This window comes from Denticeps clupeoides, chromosome 4 (genome assembly GCF_900700375.1).
Source record: "Denticeps clupeoides chromosome 4, fDenClu1.1, whole genome shotgun sequence".
NCBI classification, from domain to species: domain Eukaryota; kingdom Metazoa; phylum Chordata; class Actinopteri; order Clupeiformes; family Denticipitidae; genus Denticeps; species Denticeps clupeoides.
This window is the reverse complement of record NC_041710.1, coordinates 28,633,328-28,650,044: the sequence shown is the minus strand read 5'-3', so window position 1 is coordinate 28,650,044 and position 16,717 is coordinate 28,633,328. Positions and strand designations below refer to the sequence as shown.

At 42.8% G+C, this 16,717-nt stretch overlaps 2 protein-coding genes across 5 annotated transcripts; both read left to right on the top strand.

The window, feature by feature from the left end:
* The first annotated feature begins 2,094 nt into the window (after positions 1-2,094).
* Positions 2,095-6,485, top strand: LOC114788559 (transmembrane protein 144-like). Its single transcript, XM_028977236.1, has 12 exons — positions 2,095-2,309; positions 2,551-2,700; positions 3,316-3,438; positions 3,549-3,648; positions 3,762-3,842; positions 3,939-4,017; positions 4,515-4,585; positions 4,688-4,806; positions 4,921-5,040; positions 5,490-5,587; positions 5,903-5,956; positions 6,022-6,485. Exons 1-12 carry the CDS (start codon positions 2,231-2,233, stop codon positions 6,103-6,105), a joined length of 1,158 nt encoding a protein of 385 aa, XP_028833069.1. The 5' UTR covers positions 2,095-2,230; the 3' UTR covers positions 6,106-6,485.
* A 145-nt stretch (positions 6,486-6,630) lies between these two features.
* On the top strand, positions 6,631-15,711 carry uba6 (ubiquitin like modifier activating enzyme 6). Of its 4 annotated transcripts, XM_028976328.1 has the most exons (32): positions 6,633-6,737; positions 7,187-7,245; positions 7,357-7,451; positions 7,562-7,590; positions 7,663-7,757; positions 7,833-7,944; positions 8,067-8,147; positions 8,304-8,426; positions 8,586-8,709; positions 9,130-9,233; positions 9,315-9,377; positions 9,471-9,547; positions 9,725-9,791; positions 9,977-10,120; positions 10,194-10,261; positions 10,347-10,425; positions 10,522-10,602; positions 11,027-11,286; positions 11,506-11,611; positions 11,697-11,786; positions 11,907-11,987; positions 12,429-12,557; positions 12,657-12,708; positions 12,908-12,971; positions 13,214-13,283; positions 13,363-13,434; positions 13,567-13,690; positions 13,760-13,953; positions 14,224-14,351; positions 14,459-14,546; positions 14,685-14,779; positions 14,922-15,711. In XM_028976328.1, exons 1-32 carry the CDS (start codon positions 6,714-6,716, stop codon positions 15,052-15,054), a joined length of 3,111 nt encoding a protein of 1,036 aa, XP_028832161.1. In that variant the 5' UTR covers positions 6,633-6,713; the 3' UTR covers positions 15,055-15,711. The 4 variants fall into 4 exon arrangements, with proteins under 4 accessions (XP_028832162.1, XP_028832159.1, XP_028832161.1 ...); XM_028976329.1 differs by having other exon boundaries at positions 6,631-6,737; positions 11,027-11,182; positions 11,525-11,611; positions 13,567-13,953; XM_028976326.1 differs by having other exon boundaries at positions 6,632-6,737; positions 13,567-13,953.
* The last annotated feature ends 1,006 nt before the right edge of the window (positions 15,712-16,717 follow it).

Sequence of the window (16,717 nt, the reverse complement as noted above, 5' to 3'; positions counted from 1 at the left end):
GAGCAAATGAACTCTCCTACTGATGATACAGAGCAGATGAGACCGCATAGAATCTGTGTGTGTGTGTGTTTAGTATTTGGATGAAGGAAAGGAGTTTATGAGGTTTGTTTTTGCATAAACAGACTGCTAAAAAACACTGGTGGTGTGATTCAGTTCAGTTACAATAAGAGCGGGTGTAGATATTTAAAGTCTTGTTTATTGGCACCCTTATTGCAGAGTCCACAGTGAAGCATAAAAACATAAGGCTCAAGACAGACTGCCCACACAGTTTATGTGTGTATGTGTGTGTGTGTGTGTGTGTGGGTGGGTTTGATGAACAGGCCGTGCTGTCAGCTGGAACTCAGCAGTCAATTTCCTTCACACACTGGGCTCACTGCTGCATTGACCCTAACAAGCCAACTACAGCCCACTATGGATTTACCAGACCCATACACTGTTCACTGAGGTGGCAGTCCACAAATCACAGCAAGGTGAGCAGCCAGCCTGCCACCTGCAACTGAGCAAACTTGCAAAATCTATCTTATCTCTCCATCCATCCATCATCTATCCATCTATATATCTTTCATTTATCTCTCCATCTATCACCTATAATCTATCCATCTATCTAAATATATAAATATCTAAATATATAAATATCTATGACAGAAAACTCAGAAGTTGTGCACACTGACACAACCATCTGATTGTGCTTTTTTGGTTTTTGTCTTATTTAATTTCACAGATTACAGGTCACGTTAAATGTGGGTCTCATTTTTACACCACAAAGTTATTTACTATAACAAGAGTTGTGTTAGTGAAGTTAGTTAGTTGCAAACTGAAATACAGCCAGCGTCATGAAGTACATTTAAAGATGATCCATCAACTTAACATCAACTGGTTTTAAACAGTTAACATGCTGACTCACTGCCAGATGATTTTTATAAATGTAAAAGCAGCTTTACCCAGAATTACCAAGAACTAGCAGCAAATAGGAACGTGCAAACCACGTCCATATTTATTGCAGTTACTTGTGTAGCATCTATCATGCAGGTATAAAGTGTGAGAGCACTGATCAGGTCTCCAGAGACGCTTGGAGAAACGACTTTAACACCACATGGCGATGGTGTGTCACGTGATGAATAATAACGTCAGAATGTGGGCCTGACATTTACACTGAAGTTAAAACGTACCAAACAGAAGCAGCTCCACTGTTGTACCATGGAAAAAAACATGTTTCATATCAGATATCATGAACATAACACTAAATTTACCCTTTCAGAGCACACAAAGAAGTAAAAGGGAGGGACGCGCACTAAAGATTGTATTTGTGTATATCACAGTTGGTTTGACTGGTTTATATGGACTTCTTACCACAAACCTGGTGGTTTGTGAGAGGTATAGATGCAGATTTATTTGAATAGTTTTGCATGCCAATTTTACATAAAATAAAATCAATGTTTTGGTGAACCAATATGCAATCCTGTCTTTTGGTGATGGTCTACTTTTCTGTAGACTTTTTGCACAGTTTGCTGTAGATTGTCTCTTATATGATTGTTTTTAGAATATAAAAATAAACCTTTCAATCTCATTTCAACACATTTAGTAGTTGCTAAATATGAATACTGCCTTACTTCTATACATCAATTTAATTAATTTTCTGAGGATTTACAAATAATCAGCCAAAGTTAATTCTGCTAATTTACATGACTTTAGCGGTGTGTTTCAGAAAGTTCTAGTTGGCACAGTTTCGGGGGGTTCTTCAGACCTGGCAACTAGTACAACCTTTCAAATGCAGAAATAGTTTTGCCTGGTTTTCATAAATATATTTGGATATTGTTCATTATAAAACCAACTTTAACGCCAGCTTTATACTGCTTACGTCGCTTATAAATTATATAAATTGTAAGTACAATATAAATTGTACTTTAGTCCGTTCATTTGCAAAGTGTAAGTAAAAATCTGCGTTTTAATCCCCGTACCTAGAAAATATCTACCTGTCGTGGTACGTGGTACCTGTCAGTACTGCCGCCGGTAGGAGGGGGCCTGCACCTGGAATTCTGGGAAAACGGCCGAGTTTTCGCGTGGAATTCCGCATGAGGAGCGCGCGTCACGTGACGTCACGCGCCCTGTCAGCTGATTCCCGCCACGCGGAAGTCCGTTGAAGTTGCGCCGCCGACGCCGGACGGGCGGGTTTATTAAAAAATAAAATCGTGATGAGACTAATTTACTGAAATTAATTTAATTGGGACCGATGGACCGGCGCACGTTCCTGGTGCTCTCGGCGCTGCTCTGCGCCCTGCCTGCCGCGGCTTCGCATCAGCCAGACCGAGGTAGCACACACACACACACACACACACACACACACACACGTACATGAAAACACATTCAATGAGAAGATGTGTCCAAAGTTTTAGCCTGTACTATGTATGTATGTATTTATGTATGTATGTATATATATGTGTGTATGTATATATATGTGTGAGTGTGTGTATGTATATATGTATGTATGTATATATATATGTGTGTGTGTGTATATATATATATATATATTGTGTGTGTTTTGTCTTAAAGATGCAGAGCCACACGCGCTCGTGGTTTCCTTGGACACGGCCAACGGGACCAACTCCAGCGAGCTGACCCAGGGGTTCATCTCCTGCGCCGTGGCCGTTCTCTTCTACGGCAGCAACTTCGTCCCGGTCAAGAAGATCGACACCGGAGATGGTGGGTTACGAGCCACGCCCCTTTAAAGACCTCGGGCAGGTCAGCAGTGAGATCTGTATCTTTGCTGGATTTCTTCTCGCTTGTTAAACTAAATCCCAGAAATCACCACTTCCACAATGTCGTGTATGTCTGTGCACCTGCACACACATTGGTTTTCCAATTGCTGAGGCAAAAAATAATACAAATGCTCTTCAGATGTGTACCATGCACTCTCACACTTGTATAGCCGTCGATAAAAGGGTTAGGTGTGGGGTTTTATTTTGAAACATTGCGTATCGTCAGGTGAAAGAGCACAATTTTCACAATTTATCGGCTGCAGCAGTAAAAAAAATCCAATGTCTGTGTGTAAGTTCACAGACATACATGACTTTGTGAATGTGTACTTTTCCCATTTTTTGTTTGAGTAAGTAAAATACAGCAAAGTTCTATGAATGTTTGTCGAATACAGAACTCACTGCTAACTTTACTGCTAAATACTGTCGGAGTACGGAGTTTGCGTCCTGCTTCTATTTCCCTCATTAATAACTTCAGGACAGTGGACAGAATTCAGGGAAATCAAAAAATTCTATTCAAGTATAATGCTGCATAAGGTGAAGGTCCCATACTCTGGGCCAGGTATGTTCTTTCAGTGGGTCCTCTGCGCTGCTATATGGACCGTGTCTCTGGCTGCCAACATCCTGCTGCACAGCCCTACATTCTGGCCTCTGGCCATGCTGGGTGGAGTCATATGGGCCACGGGTGAGTTGCCGCATCCAAAACTCTACATTTGTCCCTTCTGACGCTGCACTGCTGGTTTGTGTGTCGTTCTGCCGTAGTCCCCTCTTTATTACTTCCCCATTTATACGTAGGCAATATAACAGTGGTGCCGATAGTGAAGAGCATTGGTCTTGGACTGGGACTCCTCATCTGGGCGACTTTTAACCTGCTCATAGGTTGGGCCAGCTCCAGGTGTGTGTGTCTTAGTTTTTACTACTAAAATGGATTTCAGTGAATTGACTTGAGTAGCGTTTTCTGTGTCATATTTCTGCACCACCATCTGATGTGTATATTTCTGTGTGTAGGTTTGGTTGGTTCGGTATTGATCCGCAGACTGTAGGTAAGCCTGTGCTTAACTACTGTGGAGCTGGACTATGTGTCTTCAGGTAGTTCTGACATTTATACATACTCACACGCGCAAATTTTTGTGACTATGACTGACTTGTTAAATTGTGTGTGTGTGTTTTTTTGTGTGCTGGTAGTGGCTTTGTGTTTTTCTTTGTGAAGAGCGATGTCCAAAGATCTGCATTGTCTGAAGAAACACCGCTGCTCATCAATAGTGTAAGCATATTTTAACGTGTGTATTGGTGATGTAGTTCTCCATACTGATTTTTTTGTGGTCTCTGTTTGGTCTTGGTCTTGACTCGGTTTGGTCTTGGTATTGTCTTGGTCTCAGACATAGCGGTCTCCATGCAAAACAACACATCCTCACAGAACATATTATTTTCCATCATGACAAATCTGGGAGATTTAAAATGAGAGGCATATGGACAATATCATTAAAAAGATAACATGAATTTGATTTAACAAGTAATGACATTTTACAGCAATGCCTTTTTTCTCTGACTAACGTGATGTCAATCCTGGCCTAGTCTGTTCTTGGTCTTGGTTTCGCCATATCGTGTATTGGTCTTGGTCTTGGCAGTGTCTTGTTCTTGGTTTAGGTGGTCTTGACTACAATACTATTGTGTATTACTCATGAGATAGCAGTAAAATATTGCATACAGAAAAGGTTCGTAAGATATGGATAATATGACAGCATAATTTTATTTCTGTAGAATGTGAACGCTAATGATGATTCTGATGATTCATGGGTAGACAGATTGAATCCATGGAAAAAACGCCTGGCGTATGTAATCACACAAACACACACACACACACTTAACCTAAATGAAATCAAATACTCCAGAAGTTATGATGTATTTTCATATTTCCTCTCTCTCTCTCTTAGGGGATACAGTATGGCAGTCGTTGCTGGTTTACTTTATGGCTCATCATTTATCCCAGTACTGTATATCAAAAACCATGCTACCAAGCCAGATAGCCCGTACCAAGGCGCCAGTCAGTTTGGTAAGTGTTCCGAACCTTAGTCAGGCAAGCTCCAGAATGAAAACTGAAAGGAGAGCCAAAGGAAACAGCAGCTGCATGTGTCAGGAGGACGTAACCGTTCATATCTTTCTGTAGATCTGGATTACGTCTTTGCTCAGTTCAGTGGCATCTTTCTCACCAGCACCATCTATTTCCTCATTTACTGCATAGTCATGAGGAACAAGCCCAAAGTTTTCCCTAAAGCTATCCTTCCAGGTACGTAATTATATGAAAGACGCACTGCAATGTAGAAATGGCTTTTTTTTTCATGAAAAAAAACATGATATGCGTCGAAATAGAAAACTATTTAAACAAGATAGTAATAAATAGTCATTAGCAAAGTTTGAAATGATGTTGTCAAATACAGAAATGTTATCATTAACAGCCATTTCCAGCTCCCAGAGTCATTTACATCCCGCAATTTACAACCAGTAGTTACATGGACAGTCCCCACTAGGCTACTACCACCATGACATTTCATGTGCTTCATCTTAATGCACCAAACAATGATTTCCCTTTATAAAAATTACATTTCAAAATGAGCCCAAATTTAGGGTAGCGTAAATCTGATGTCTTGGGGTCAGTGAGTGAGTGAGTGAGTGAGTGAGTGAGTGTTAATTTTTGTTATTATTGAGATGATGTTTCTAAAGCCCTTGTCCATGTAGGTTTTGTTTCAGGGGTAATGTGGGGTGTGGCCACGTGCTGCTGGTTTCTGGCTAATGGCTATCTGAGTGCTGTTGTCAGCTTCCCAATCATCACAACGGTAAGTCTCCTGTGGCTCAGGACATGACATTCTTCTATTGAGTGGGTTCTTCTTTCAGAGTAGATATTATGTGTTCCTTCTGTCTACTTGATTGGTGTTGTGTTATATTTGTGACTAAAATAAGAAGAAGCATTAATCAGCTAATATTTTCCATGCTCTACCAGTGATTGCATGAGGTTGTCATAAGGCAAACGTTCAGCCTTTGTGGCAAGCTGAGTAATAAGAGATTTAAAAGCAGACAGAGGAATTTTATTCTGTTTTGTGCAAATAATCTGACTAAATTGACTAATTGAGATGTCCTTTTTCCCCCTAAAGGGTCCAGGTCTTATTGCTGCTCTGTGGGGAGTTGTGGTGTTCAAAGAAGTGAAAGTAAGTGTGTGACAGTCCTTGGTTATTTATGTGGCCTTGAATAATTATGGAACTCTCTCCCCCAGGGATGGCGGAATTTTCTGGTGCTGGGTTTCGCCTTCTCCTGTGTGCTAGCAGGGGCCTTGCTGACAGGATTTTCTACAGTCTGACAAGGGGTGGGAAATGCAGCAGTGGACGTAAACATTGACTTGAAATATTTTATATAAAGAAACATTATTTGTGCCATTTTTTAAAACTGTTGCCAAGAAAACTTGATAGAACTGTTGTTTACAAAATGTCTTTAAAAACTGACCTTGGGCATTCTACACTCTAGTAAGGGATTAATATTAATCTGAGCCTTTTTAAATAAAGACTGAGGGTGTGACAGCTACTCTATCAGTTGTGTAAAATATATATATATAATCACTTATATACCTAATTGGGAAGGGAATTTGTGTATTTCGATAAAGATTAAACTGTGATTGCTGCTCACTTGTGTCTGTGGCTAATAAAGGAAGTTTCCACCTTTTCCTCTTTTTATCCATTCTGAGCACTTGGCATATTTGTATTTAAGTAGAAATGGTTCGCTTTGCTACAGCGCAGTAATTGCTGCTCATTATATTATTATTTAGTAACAGCACCTGTAGTTACAATGTATCTCGGCCGTCAGATGGACGCCACACGTCTGCGCCGAAGATGGGATGTGCGCGGTGTGACGTCATCGCCGCCATCCCGGAAGTAGTTCCGCGCCTCGGCCATTCATTTGCTGCCGCCGCTTATGGACCCTGGCGCACACTTTCAGGTAAGAAGCCGAGTGATTTGTTTTTCGAGGTGCCCTCATAACGCGTTAATCGGTAAAAAAAAAAAAAAAACACGTACGTAGCCTGCGCCGTTTTAGATCGCGCCGCTTGAGCGCAGCTGCTCACGTCCAGCTGGGAACATGCGCAGTTCGCAGCCAGGCCCGCTTCTCCGCTTCAGCGTGTGTGAGTAAGCAGAAGCGGCGGAAGGAGACCCGTTTATCGGCAGCGTTGCTTCAAAAGCAGGCACCTTGAACGCAGTTTTACTAAATCCAGGTGGACGCCCGCACGTTTCTGAAATGGGCTGGAATTAGCAGGCGAGGGGGGTTTTCTGCCACGTTTCATCACGTCGACACTCACGTCGTGTTTTGGCCGAGTTTTAATCCCCGGTGTTCGTGCTACGTTGTGTTTCGTTTTCTGGCGGTCCTTCAGGTTTGTGCTGCTTCGTTTTCAGCAGTCGGACACCCTCAGTATGGCAGCTGACTCGATGGAGATCGACGACTCGCTGTACAGGTGAGTTTAACCCGCACCGGCATTAGGATGCATGTCATTCCACGCAGGAGGTGGCCACCCGCCGTTATTGCTGCAGTGTCACTGCAATCTGTGTGTGTGTGGCCCTTGCAGTCGCCAGCGGTATGTGCTCGGGGACAGTGCCATGCAGCAGATGGCCCAGTCCTCGGTGTTCATCAGTGGACTGGGAGGACTGGGAGTGGAGATCAGTGAGTACCTTTCCGGGCGTTTCTGCCCTACGCTCTGCTCCCAGCCTCCGATATGAACTTTCTGCAGCAAGTGCCCATCAAAATTAACTTCCCATGAATTCTTGTTACAGCGAAGAACATAGTGCTGGCTGGAATTAAGGTACGTCTGCATGTGGTTGCCCTGTTTTGGATTATTAGTGTGTAGTAAGTCTTTAATGACTTGTGATCAAAGGCCCTGACGCTGCATGACTCAAAAGTGTGTGAGGTGGGAGACCTGGGAACAAACTTCTTCATACGAGAGGAAGATGTTTACGCCAAGAGGCGCAGGTAAGGGAACACACACACGCTAACAGGGATGTAGGCACTAGTCTCTCACTCCTTTCCGCCGCCACGTGTTCTCAGGGTGGAGGCGGTTTATCCCCGGGTAGCGGAGCTGAATCCGTATGTGAAGGTGGGCGTGTCTACCTGCCCTCTGGACGAGAACGCCGACCTGAGTTTTCTCAGAGGATATCAGGTGCGTTTGTACGGTGGGCTGTTTCCTGTATAGAGTATATGTCAAGTAAACTTCGTTTTATTATGGAGTAGCGGTGATATCTGTTTGTGTTATGGTGACTGTGTTTCCTGTGATTTGACTAGTGTGTGGTGCTCACAGAGGCTCATCTCAGCCTTCAGAAGAGGGTGAATGGTTTTTGCCATTCCCAGAATCCACCGGTCAGAGTATGTAAATACCTCTGTTCATTTACTAGAGCATTGATGAATGACTATAATTAGCCTCATATTGCAATATTGTGATTATCCTTGTTTAAGCTGTGCATTTGTAATGACATGCATGATTGTGCAACTGACTTTCGTGTGTTTTATGTACTGTGATAGTTTATTGGCTGTGAACTGCTGGGTATTTGTGCACGAGTCTTTTGCGACTTTGGGGAGAAGTTTGAGGTTTCTGACCCCACGGGGGAGGAGTCCAAGGAATTGTTCATACAGAACATCACTCAGGTAGCATATGTAAACACACCATATTGCATATTCAAAATGTTTCTCCAGTGCTGTAAATATGCTGATTTCAGGTTATTTCTACATTTGTGAACAGTCTATTTGATTTAGTTTTGCATTAGAAACTGTAAGATTTTTAACATTTTGATTTCTTATTCCAAGGCCAATCCAGGAGTTGTGACCTGTATGGATGCACGGAGCCATGGGCTTCAGACAGGACAGAGTGTAATCTTCAGGGAGATAAATGGGATGCACACTCTTAACAACACACAGCACCAGGTCACAGGTACCTATTTTCACATCACATTTTGAAAATGACCGTGAATGAGGAGCATAGCTGTTTATGTGCAGTGCCAGCTGTGCATCTGCTCATTTTGTTAGTGAAGTGAGTGTCATTATGAAGCACAGCACACGGTGACACAACAAAATGTGTCCTCTGCTTTTAACTATCACCCTTAGTGAGCAGTGGGCAGCCATGACAGGCGCCCGGGGAGCAGTGTGTGGGCACTGTACCTTGCTCAGTGGCACCTTCCTTACCCGCTAGGCCACCAGTGCCCCTAACAGGCCTGGCCTGTTCTTGTCTGCTTATAATCATTTCAGAATACTGAGATGTATTAGATTTTGTGCCATAACAACACACTACAGCTGTTTTGCTACAGATTTTGTGAAGTGTTCATGTATATGTGTGTGTGTGTGTGTGTTTCAGTCCTTTCTCCTCACAGCTTTTCAATAGGAAGCACATCAACCTTACCGCCCTATGCACATGGAGGCACATTTCGCCTGGTCAAAACCCCACAGACTTACAAATTTGTAAGATTTATGTTCCATGGTATTATACTATATTACCTTTTTATCCTACTCTCTTGAACTCTTTTGAATTCGCTTATGTAGGAGACAATGGAAAAACAATTGGCGGACCCACAGATTTTGACTCCCGACTTCAGCAAGCCAGATGTGAGTTCTCGGCTCCTACTGTAGTGCTGCAGCTGTCCAAGTGAACATCCCAAAACACTGTAAAACATTTTTCCTTCACGCTACTTCCCCAAGGCACCACTGCAAATCCACGCTACCATGCTGGCTCTGGATTCTTTCCAGGAGCAGCACAGCAGACTGCCTAACATTGGGTAACGCTAGTCATCATTTTGTGCTTTTATCGTTTATTTATTTCAGTTGTGCATTATTTGAGCCAATGCAATGGTAGAAATGAGTTTTTCAATCTGTCCTTGTTTGTATTATTCAAACACATATTCCATTAAGTTGTTCTACTGTTCTGTCCTCCACACTGCAATCTGTTACTACAGGTGTACACAGGACACTGAGGTTCTGCTCGGTCTGACAGAGGAGGTCAATGCAACTTTGAAAAACAAGGTGAGATTAATGTTTTTTTTTAATGTATGTACATGTATTGCCTGCTTTTAGAATTCATTGCATTAAATATTGACAATAGTTATGCTTGACATTAATTATCTGAGCTATTTCAAAAACAGTGTGTGTAAATAGCTCAGATCAAGATGATTAGATTGGTGAAATTGTGTTTGTACATCTCTTGGAAGGTTTGCGTGAACCAGGACTTGGTGCAGTGTTTGTCTCGGTGTGCCAGGGGCTGTCTGCCACCCCTGGCTGCTGCTGTTGGCGGCTTTGCCAGTCAGGAGGTCCTGAAGGCCCTCACTGGCAAATTTACACCCCTTCAGCAATGGGTAAGTTAACCTGCACAAAACCTGCTGTTATGTCAACTTTCTTCTGCACCTTCTGACCAATTTCTGTCTGTAGCTCTACCTGGATGCCATTGAGGTGGTGCAACCACTGCGGTCTCTGCCAGTTGAGGAATTTATGCCCAGGTAATATCTCTCGGTGCACAGAGCACTTGTTAGAACCTTGATGAATTGTTGTTCATGTTTGTCCTGAAGTGCGTTTGGTGTGCAGGTGTGACAGGTATGATGCGTTGAGGGTATGCATTGGAGAGTCTCTCTGCCAGGAGCTTCACAAGCTCAGAATATTCATGGTGAGAGTTACACTTGGCAGTTTGCTTATTTAGTCATGTGGGCTTACTGTTAGGAGCAGTTGGTTATATGATTTGTGTTTGTGCTTGGGTGCCTAGGTTGGCTGTGGTGCCATTGGATGTGAGATGTTGAAGAACTTTGCACTTCTGGGTGTTGGTCTGGGCAAATGTTCAGGCGAGGTAAGAAAGGGGGTTACAAACCACCATTACTAGGGCCTTAACATATGTCAATACCAACAAAATGTTTTGGGTTGAAAAGTGTATTATTTTATAAGAATATGTTAGCTATTTTTTTATTTTCTAAAATGGTTGCCCCTAATTTTTTCCCTTCTGTCATATACACTGCTGTTCAAAAGTTTGGAGAAAATAAAACATATTTAACCATTCCTAAGAAAGTGCCAGTGAAAAAAGTTGAAAAAGGATGACCCAAGTTTTATTGCTTCTGTAATCAGTGTAACTGTTTTCAGTTGTACTAAGATCATTACAAAAGAAAATTAACGACCCAATATAAAGTGCTACATTAAATATAAATTAACCATATACACCATATATAAAATATCAGTTATATTAGAAACAGAAAATGAATATTGTGTGTTTCTCCCAGGTCTGTACAACCGACCCTGATCTGATCGAAAAGTCAAACCTCAACAGGCAGTTCCTGTTCAGACCACATCACATCCAGCAGCCCAAAAGCACCACTGCTGCCTTGGCAGCACTGGAAATAAACCCTTCTCTCCAAATGGACGCTCACTTAAATAAGGTGTGTCCTGCCACTGAAGAGATCTACAATGACGCCTTCTTCTCCAGAATGCACCTTGTTATCACAGCTTTGGACAATGTTGAAGCTAGGCGATATGTAGACAGGTAAAAAATTTTAATCTACCAGACAAAATCCATAACCTCATTATGAGGAGCTCGTATGTTCTGTCACAATTCTGTCTAATATCTGTCTAAGTTCGCATCAGATTGGCCTAGAAAATCCGAAATAAAAAAACACACAAATGGATGTGAATAGTGCTGCAATTTAGTAATAACTCTTTGCTTAATTATTTGGTTGGTTTTTTCTTTGTTGTGGCCTTACAGCCGTTGTGTGTCCAATCAGAAAGCTCTTCTGGACTCTGGTACCATGGGAACAAAAGGACACACAGAAATTATAGTCCCAAACCTGACTGAATCGTACAACAGCCACGTAAGTGCATTTTTGCCTCCATGTCACAGATTTACACATTGCGTGATAATTTGATTATGTGCACATACCTGTTGTTTATGCACAGAGGGACCCTCCTGAAGAGGAGATTCCATTCTGCACACTCAAGTCCTTTCCTGCTGTAGTAGAGCACACCATCCAGTGGGCCAGAGACAAGGTCTCGCTCTCTTACTCTCTCTCTCACACACACACACACACGCTAGATCCATTCAAAATATATATATTTTTTGTGTCTCTGAATAACTGAAGTAATTTGCGTTTGCTGTTTCTTCTGCAGTTTGAGAGCTCCTTCTCCCATAAACCATCCATGTTCAGCATGTTCTGGCAAAACTACCACTCAGCTGAGCATGTGCTTCAGGTGGGAGAGGATTCAATCATAATGTTCTACTCTTGAGTTTTTAGACTGGATAGTCAGGCTTAGAACAATCCGGTTCAGTTGCCCATCCTGACAACACTGCAACCTGAACGTATTCTTAATCTCATGAAAGCATATAAATGGCGCGCTGCATACACCCGGTCTACAGAATTGGACCAGACTGGACCATGCGGCAGAGAGCATTGTTCTTATTGAATCATCATGTGTTCTGGTGCTGACAACAACTGGACATCTCTTGTCTTTGTTCTTTTTGCAATCCTAATCACGACTAGATTTTGATATATTATTGCCACATGCAGCTACTGCCAGTCCTACTTGACGGATATTGTAAGTTGTCTTTATTAACAGATGGTGGAAGCGTATGGTCTTTCGTAACCGTTTATTTTGATAGCATGTGTCTGTGTCTGCCTTTTGTGTGTGTAGAGAATGAAGTTGGGCGAGAATTTGGACGGCTCCTTTCAGGTGGTGAAGTTGTTGAGTCGTCGACCCCTGAACTGGGATCAGTGTGTGTCACTGGCACGTCTCAAATTTGAAAAGTACTTCAGGAGGAAGGTACCAGTACCACGGGTTCCAATGGGGAGAGACTGCTGAAAGGATTTGGGGAGTTAGTCACAGCGGTTATGAATATAAAGCATGTTTGTGTGGTTTTAGGCACTGCAGCTTCTTCACTCCTTTCCCCTGGACACACGACTAAAGGATGGAAGTGAGTCAAGTTTCTGACCAACACACGGTCTCAAACAAATGAATCATGAAACGCGGACAGAGAATAATTTTCTTTGTGTTTAATACATATTTCTACTAAACTGGGGGAGGTTTCAAAGAATGTTGGTTGTTCTCCAGCATTCAGATCTTACTTCATGGAATGTCCTTGTTTGTAATGCTTCTCTTAATACTCTCCACAGCTTTGTTCTGGCAGTCTCCGAAGCGTCCTCCCTCTCCCATAGAGTTTGACCTCAGTGATCCACTGTGAGTTAACCACCACTGTTTTAACTAGGAGCAGGATCCTTCTGGAAACCTAGCCAAAGAACATCTGCTTGAAATCCTATCAATGTTTTTGCTCATTTCTATCATTTGTACATAATCAAAGTAAAGAGCTTCTTCTGTGTGGTGTGGTGAAGATTCTGCCACGAGACCCAGAGTAAATCGTGTCTCCCACACCTCTCCACTTCTCCTGTATTCCGGTATAATACTGATTTCTGTTCCCCCAGGCATTTCAGCTTTATTCTGAGTGCTGCACGACTCTATGCTGAAGTCCACAACATCCCATACACACAGAAGGTAATCGCACAAACTCAAATTTCCGTTTCTCAGAAATATTTGTGTTAAACGTGTGTATGTTTGTGTGTGTGTGTGTCAGGATTTGTCATTTGAGGCAGTGTCAGCTGCTCTGAGTGCAGTGAAAGTACCAGAATACTTGCCTGCAGAGAAGGTAAAGAAATGTCCCATTTCATGTGGAACTCTACCAGTCAACAAACTAAATTTTTGCCATTTTAGATTTTAACTCTCTGTCTTTGTGTGTGTGTGTGTGTGTGTCTGTGTGCATATGCGCTCGTAATTACAGCGCATTGAAACAGATGAGACGGTGAAAAAGCCAGACCAGCTAAAACTGACAGTTAGTAGTGAGGAGGAGAGAGTGGCCATAACACAATTAGAGGATATGATCAACACACACAGTGTCACTACAGGTAACCTGCAGACGCACAAACCAGTTTACAGACAGATGATGCCACTGACTCACGTGTCTCCTTTTGTAGAACGTTTGCATATGACGCCACTCATCTTTGAGAAGGACAATGACTCCAATGGCCATGTGGACTTTGTTACGGCTGCATCCGCCCTCAGAGCTTGCATGTATGCCATTGACCCTGCTGACCGGCTCACCACCAAACGAATCGCTGGAAAGATCATCCCTGCCATTGCTACAACAACTGCAGCCGTCGCTGGCCTGGTGAGTTCAGCGACACCATTAACTTGCTTAAATTGCTTACTCTTTAAGAATTGCATTCTTATTACACATTATTACACATTTTTAACATACTTGTAACATAACTCTCACACGTATATGACTATATAGAGATATGTGTAGAACTTTCTCATAAAGATAGTAGTGTGAAAGTGCTTGTCCTCACTACAAATGCTATGTAAATACACTTAAATATATTTGGTATTGTGTTTCTCACCATAAACAGTGCAAAAACAAATGTGTGTATGTTTGTAGGTGGCTGTCGAGCTGATTAAGGTGGCTGCTGGTTGCAGATTTGAAGCATTTAAAAACTGTTTCTTCAATCTGGCCATACCAGTCATGGTGCTTACTGAAACAGCCCCAGTCAAGAGAACGCGCATCAGGTACAGACACAAACTCAAAATGAAACACACCTGGGCCAAGTGCTCTGGCTGTGCAGACCGCTGACTACTCGGTTCGAGTGTGTTGGTGATGTTTTTGTTGTTCGCAGAGAAAACATCTCTTTCTCAATCTGGGATCGCTGGACCATTCATGGTCATGACGACTTCACTCTCAGCGATTTCATCAGTGCTGTCAGGGTAAGCCACACTACATACAATGACCTTTTGCCAAGTAGAATTTCATTTTCTTTCTTACTTTGTTTCAGTGTATAACCTTACGAGATGAGGTCTGTATCCCTGATTTAAAGAGTCTCTGCTTTTATCTTGCTTCATCAGGAAAAGTATGAAGTGGAGCCCACTATGGTGGTGCATGGAGTAAAGATGCTGTATGTGCCTGTGATGCCCGGTCACAGCAAGAGACTCAAGTTCACGTGAGACAAATGCACATACACACAGACACACAGTTATTGAAAACCCAGCACACACAAACACAGAGACCCACTTCCTCTGTAAACTGGCAGTTTTCTGGTTCACCTGCCTGCCTCACCCTCGTTTCTCTCTTTCTTCCTGTAGGATGCTGAAGTTGGTGAAGCCGTCGACAGAAAGGCGATATGTTGACCTTACTGTGTCCTTTGCTCCTGAAGAAGATGGTGATGAGGATCTGCCCGGTCCACCTGTACGCTACTACTTCAGCCCCGCCCCCTGACCTTTGGCCCCACAGCCCACTGGGGACCACTACCCGAGCTGCACTCAACCACCCACCTTTGACCTCTGACTGTACATAGCCCCTTTTTCTACACTTCATTATTTGAGCCAGGACTGATGCCTTAATTTAAGCTCTGCCGAGTGGTGGTTCATGATAATCAAATAATAAAGGTGAACACGGTGTTGGCACCATGCTCCCAGGGACACTGGTGTGGGATATGGGCCAAAGTGCAAGCATTTTTAATATCAGTGTGAGGTTCATAATCACCAAAGGGCCACGGCCTGGATTCAACCATCAGAAATGTAAAAAATGACTATGATTGTTTTCCCAGCACAGGGAGAAGGGAATCTGTCCTTGTCCCAGGAATTCATATGTCAATGTGACAACACTGTGTCTGTGATGATGATGATGATGATGATGATGGTTGTTGGTCAAACCACTCCTAGGTCCAAATGCTAATGTGCTAACAGCAGACTTTGATCTTGTGGGAAGAGCACCCTCTGCTGTGGAATGGGGGAGACGAGAGAATCATGAATTCAACATGCCGATGTCAATTTTTTTATTTTTTTGTCGCGTGTGCGTGCGTGCCACAATATCCAACAATAGTGTCAGCAGTGGAAAAAAATAAAGCAGCGCTAAGTGCTTTACATAATGCTGGATCAGCCTCAGTGGATGACTTTTTACTTATTTTAATTACTGTGTGTGTGTGTGTGTGTTCCATAAAGTGCTCCCCTTCACCTCAAATACCCCACCATGACTGAGCCAATGAGACAGAGGAGGGCAAGGAATTGTTCCATAAGTTCTATCAAACCTGTGGTCTGGATCTCCAGCACTGACTGTCCCCCCTCAGTCATTTCAACATGCTTGTAAACTTTGTGTATGGCTTGTTAGTAATTCCTGCCGTGCGGAATGTAAATTTCTCCCTCTTTACGCTCTCCCTAGACGTCCCAGTCTAATTTCGCGAAGGCTGAACGTGAGAAGATGTCATTTATTCCGAGATTTGAGGATTACTACGTTTAAAAGGAGAATGTTTGACCCTGAATGACCCTGAGAACATCTGTAGGTGCCAGAGGAGCAAAGGACAAACCGAAGCTAACAACCATCCAGTCAATAATGGAGAGTAAGCTGTGTGTGTGGGCCACTGCAGCACATGAGGTCAACTGTGGCACAGGATGCACATCCAAAACCCACATCCACCTTTAAACAAAAGGGCTCAGTGTACAAATACGATCAGTATAGCATGTCAGACTTCATCTTGTGACTATGTGGAACTTCCAATCATAAAATGCAAAGTTTACCCACTAAGTTACCCACTGCCTCACATGTTGATGTCTGACCTGTTACTGTCTGGGTCCTGTTCTCAAAGAGCAGCAGAAGTAGATGGAGCTGAGTGAAGATTGAAATGAGAACATTACTCAGCTGCTGCATGCTAAATGTCAAGAAACCGGTATAAAAACCAACCAGGTTTTGTCATTTTATAATGGTAGCGCGTCCATCAGAGGACATCCCTCTGCTTGTCATAGTTCCTGAAGAGACACATCTGGCCAGTGTCACATTTTTCTCCAGATGATGGGAGCCAAGCATTGCCATTCGTCTTTGTTCCGTACCCCTTCCCGTCCATCTAACAGTCGATAATTCATGGATGATCAGTTGTACCCTGTTG

Coding starts and splice junctions, on each gene's coding strand:
- uba6 (XM_028976326.1), top strand. CDS start 6,714: ATGGACCCTGGCGCACACTTTCAG. Junction 9,792..9,976: donor ATGCAACTTTGAAAAACAAG/GTGAGATTAATG, acceptor ATCTCTTGGAAG/GTTTGCGTGAACCAGGACTT. Junction 10,426..10,521: donor ACAAGCTCAGAATATTCATG/GTGAGAGTTACA, acceptor TTGGGTGCCTAG/GTTGGCTGTGGTGCCATTGG.
- LOC114788559 (XM_028977236.1), top strand. CDS start 2,231: ATGGACCGGCGCACGTTCCTGGTGCTCTCGGCGCTGCTCTGCGCCCTG. Junction 2,310..2,550: donor TTCGCATCAGCCAGACCGAG/GTAGCACACACA, acceptor TTTGTCTTAAAG/ATGCAGAGCCACACGCGCTC. Junction 3,439..3,548: donor TGGAGTCATATGGGCCACGG/GTGAGTTGCCGC, acceptor ATTTATACGTAG/GCAATATAACAGTGGTGCCG.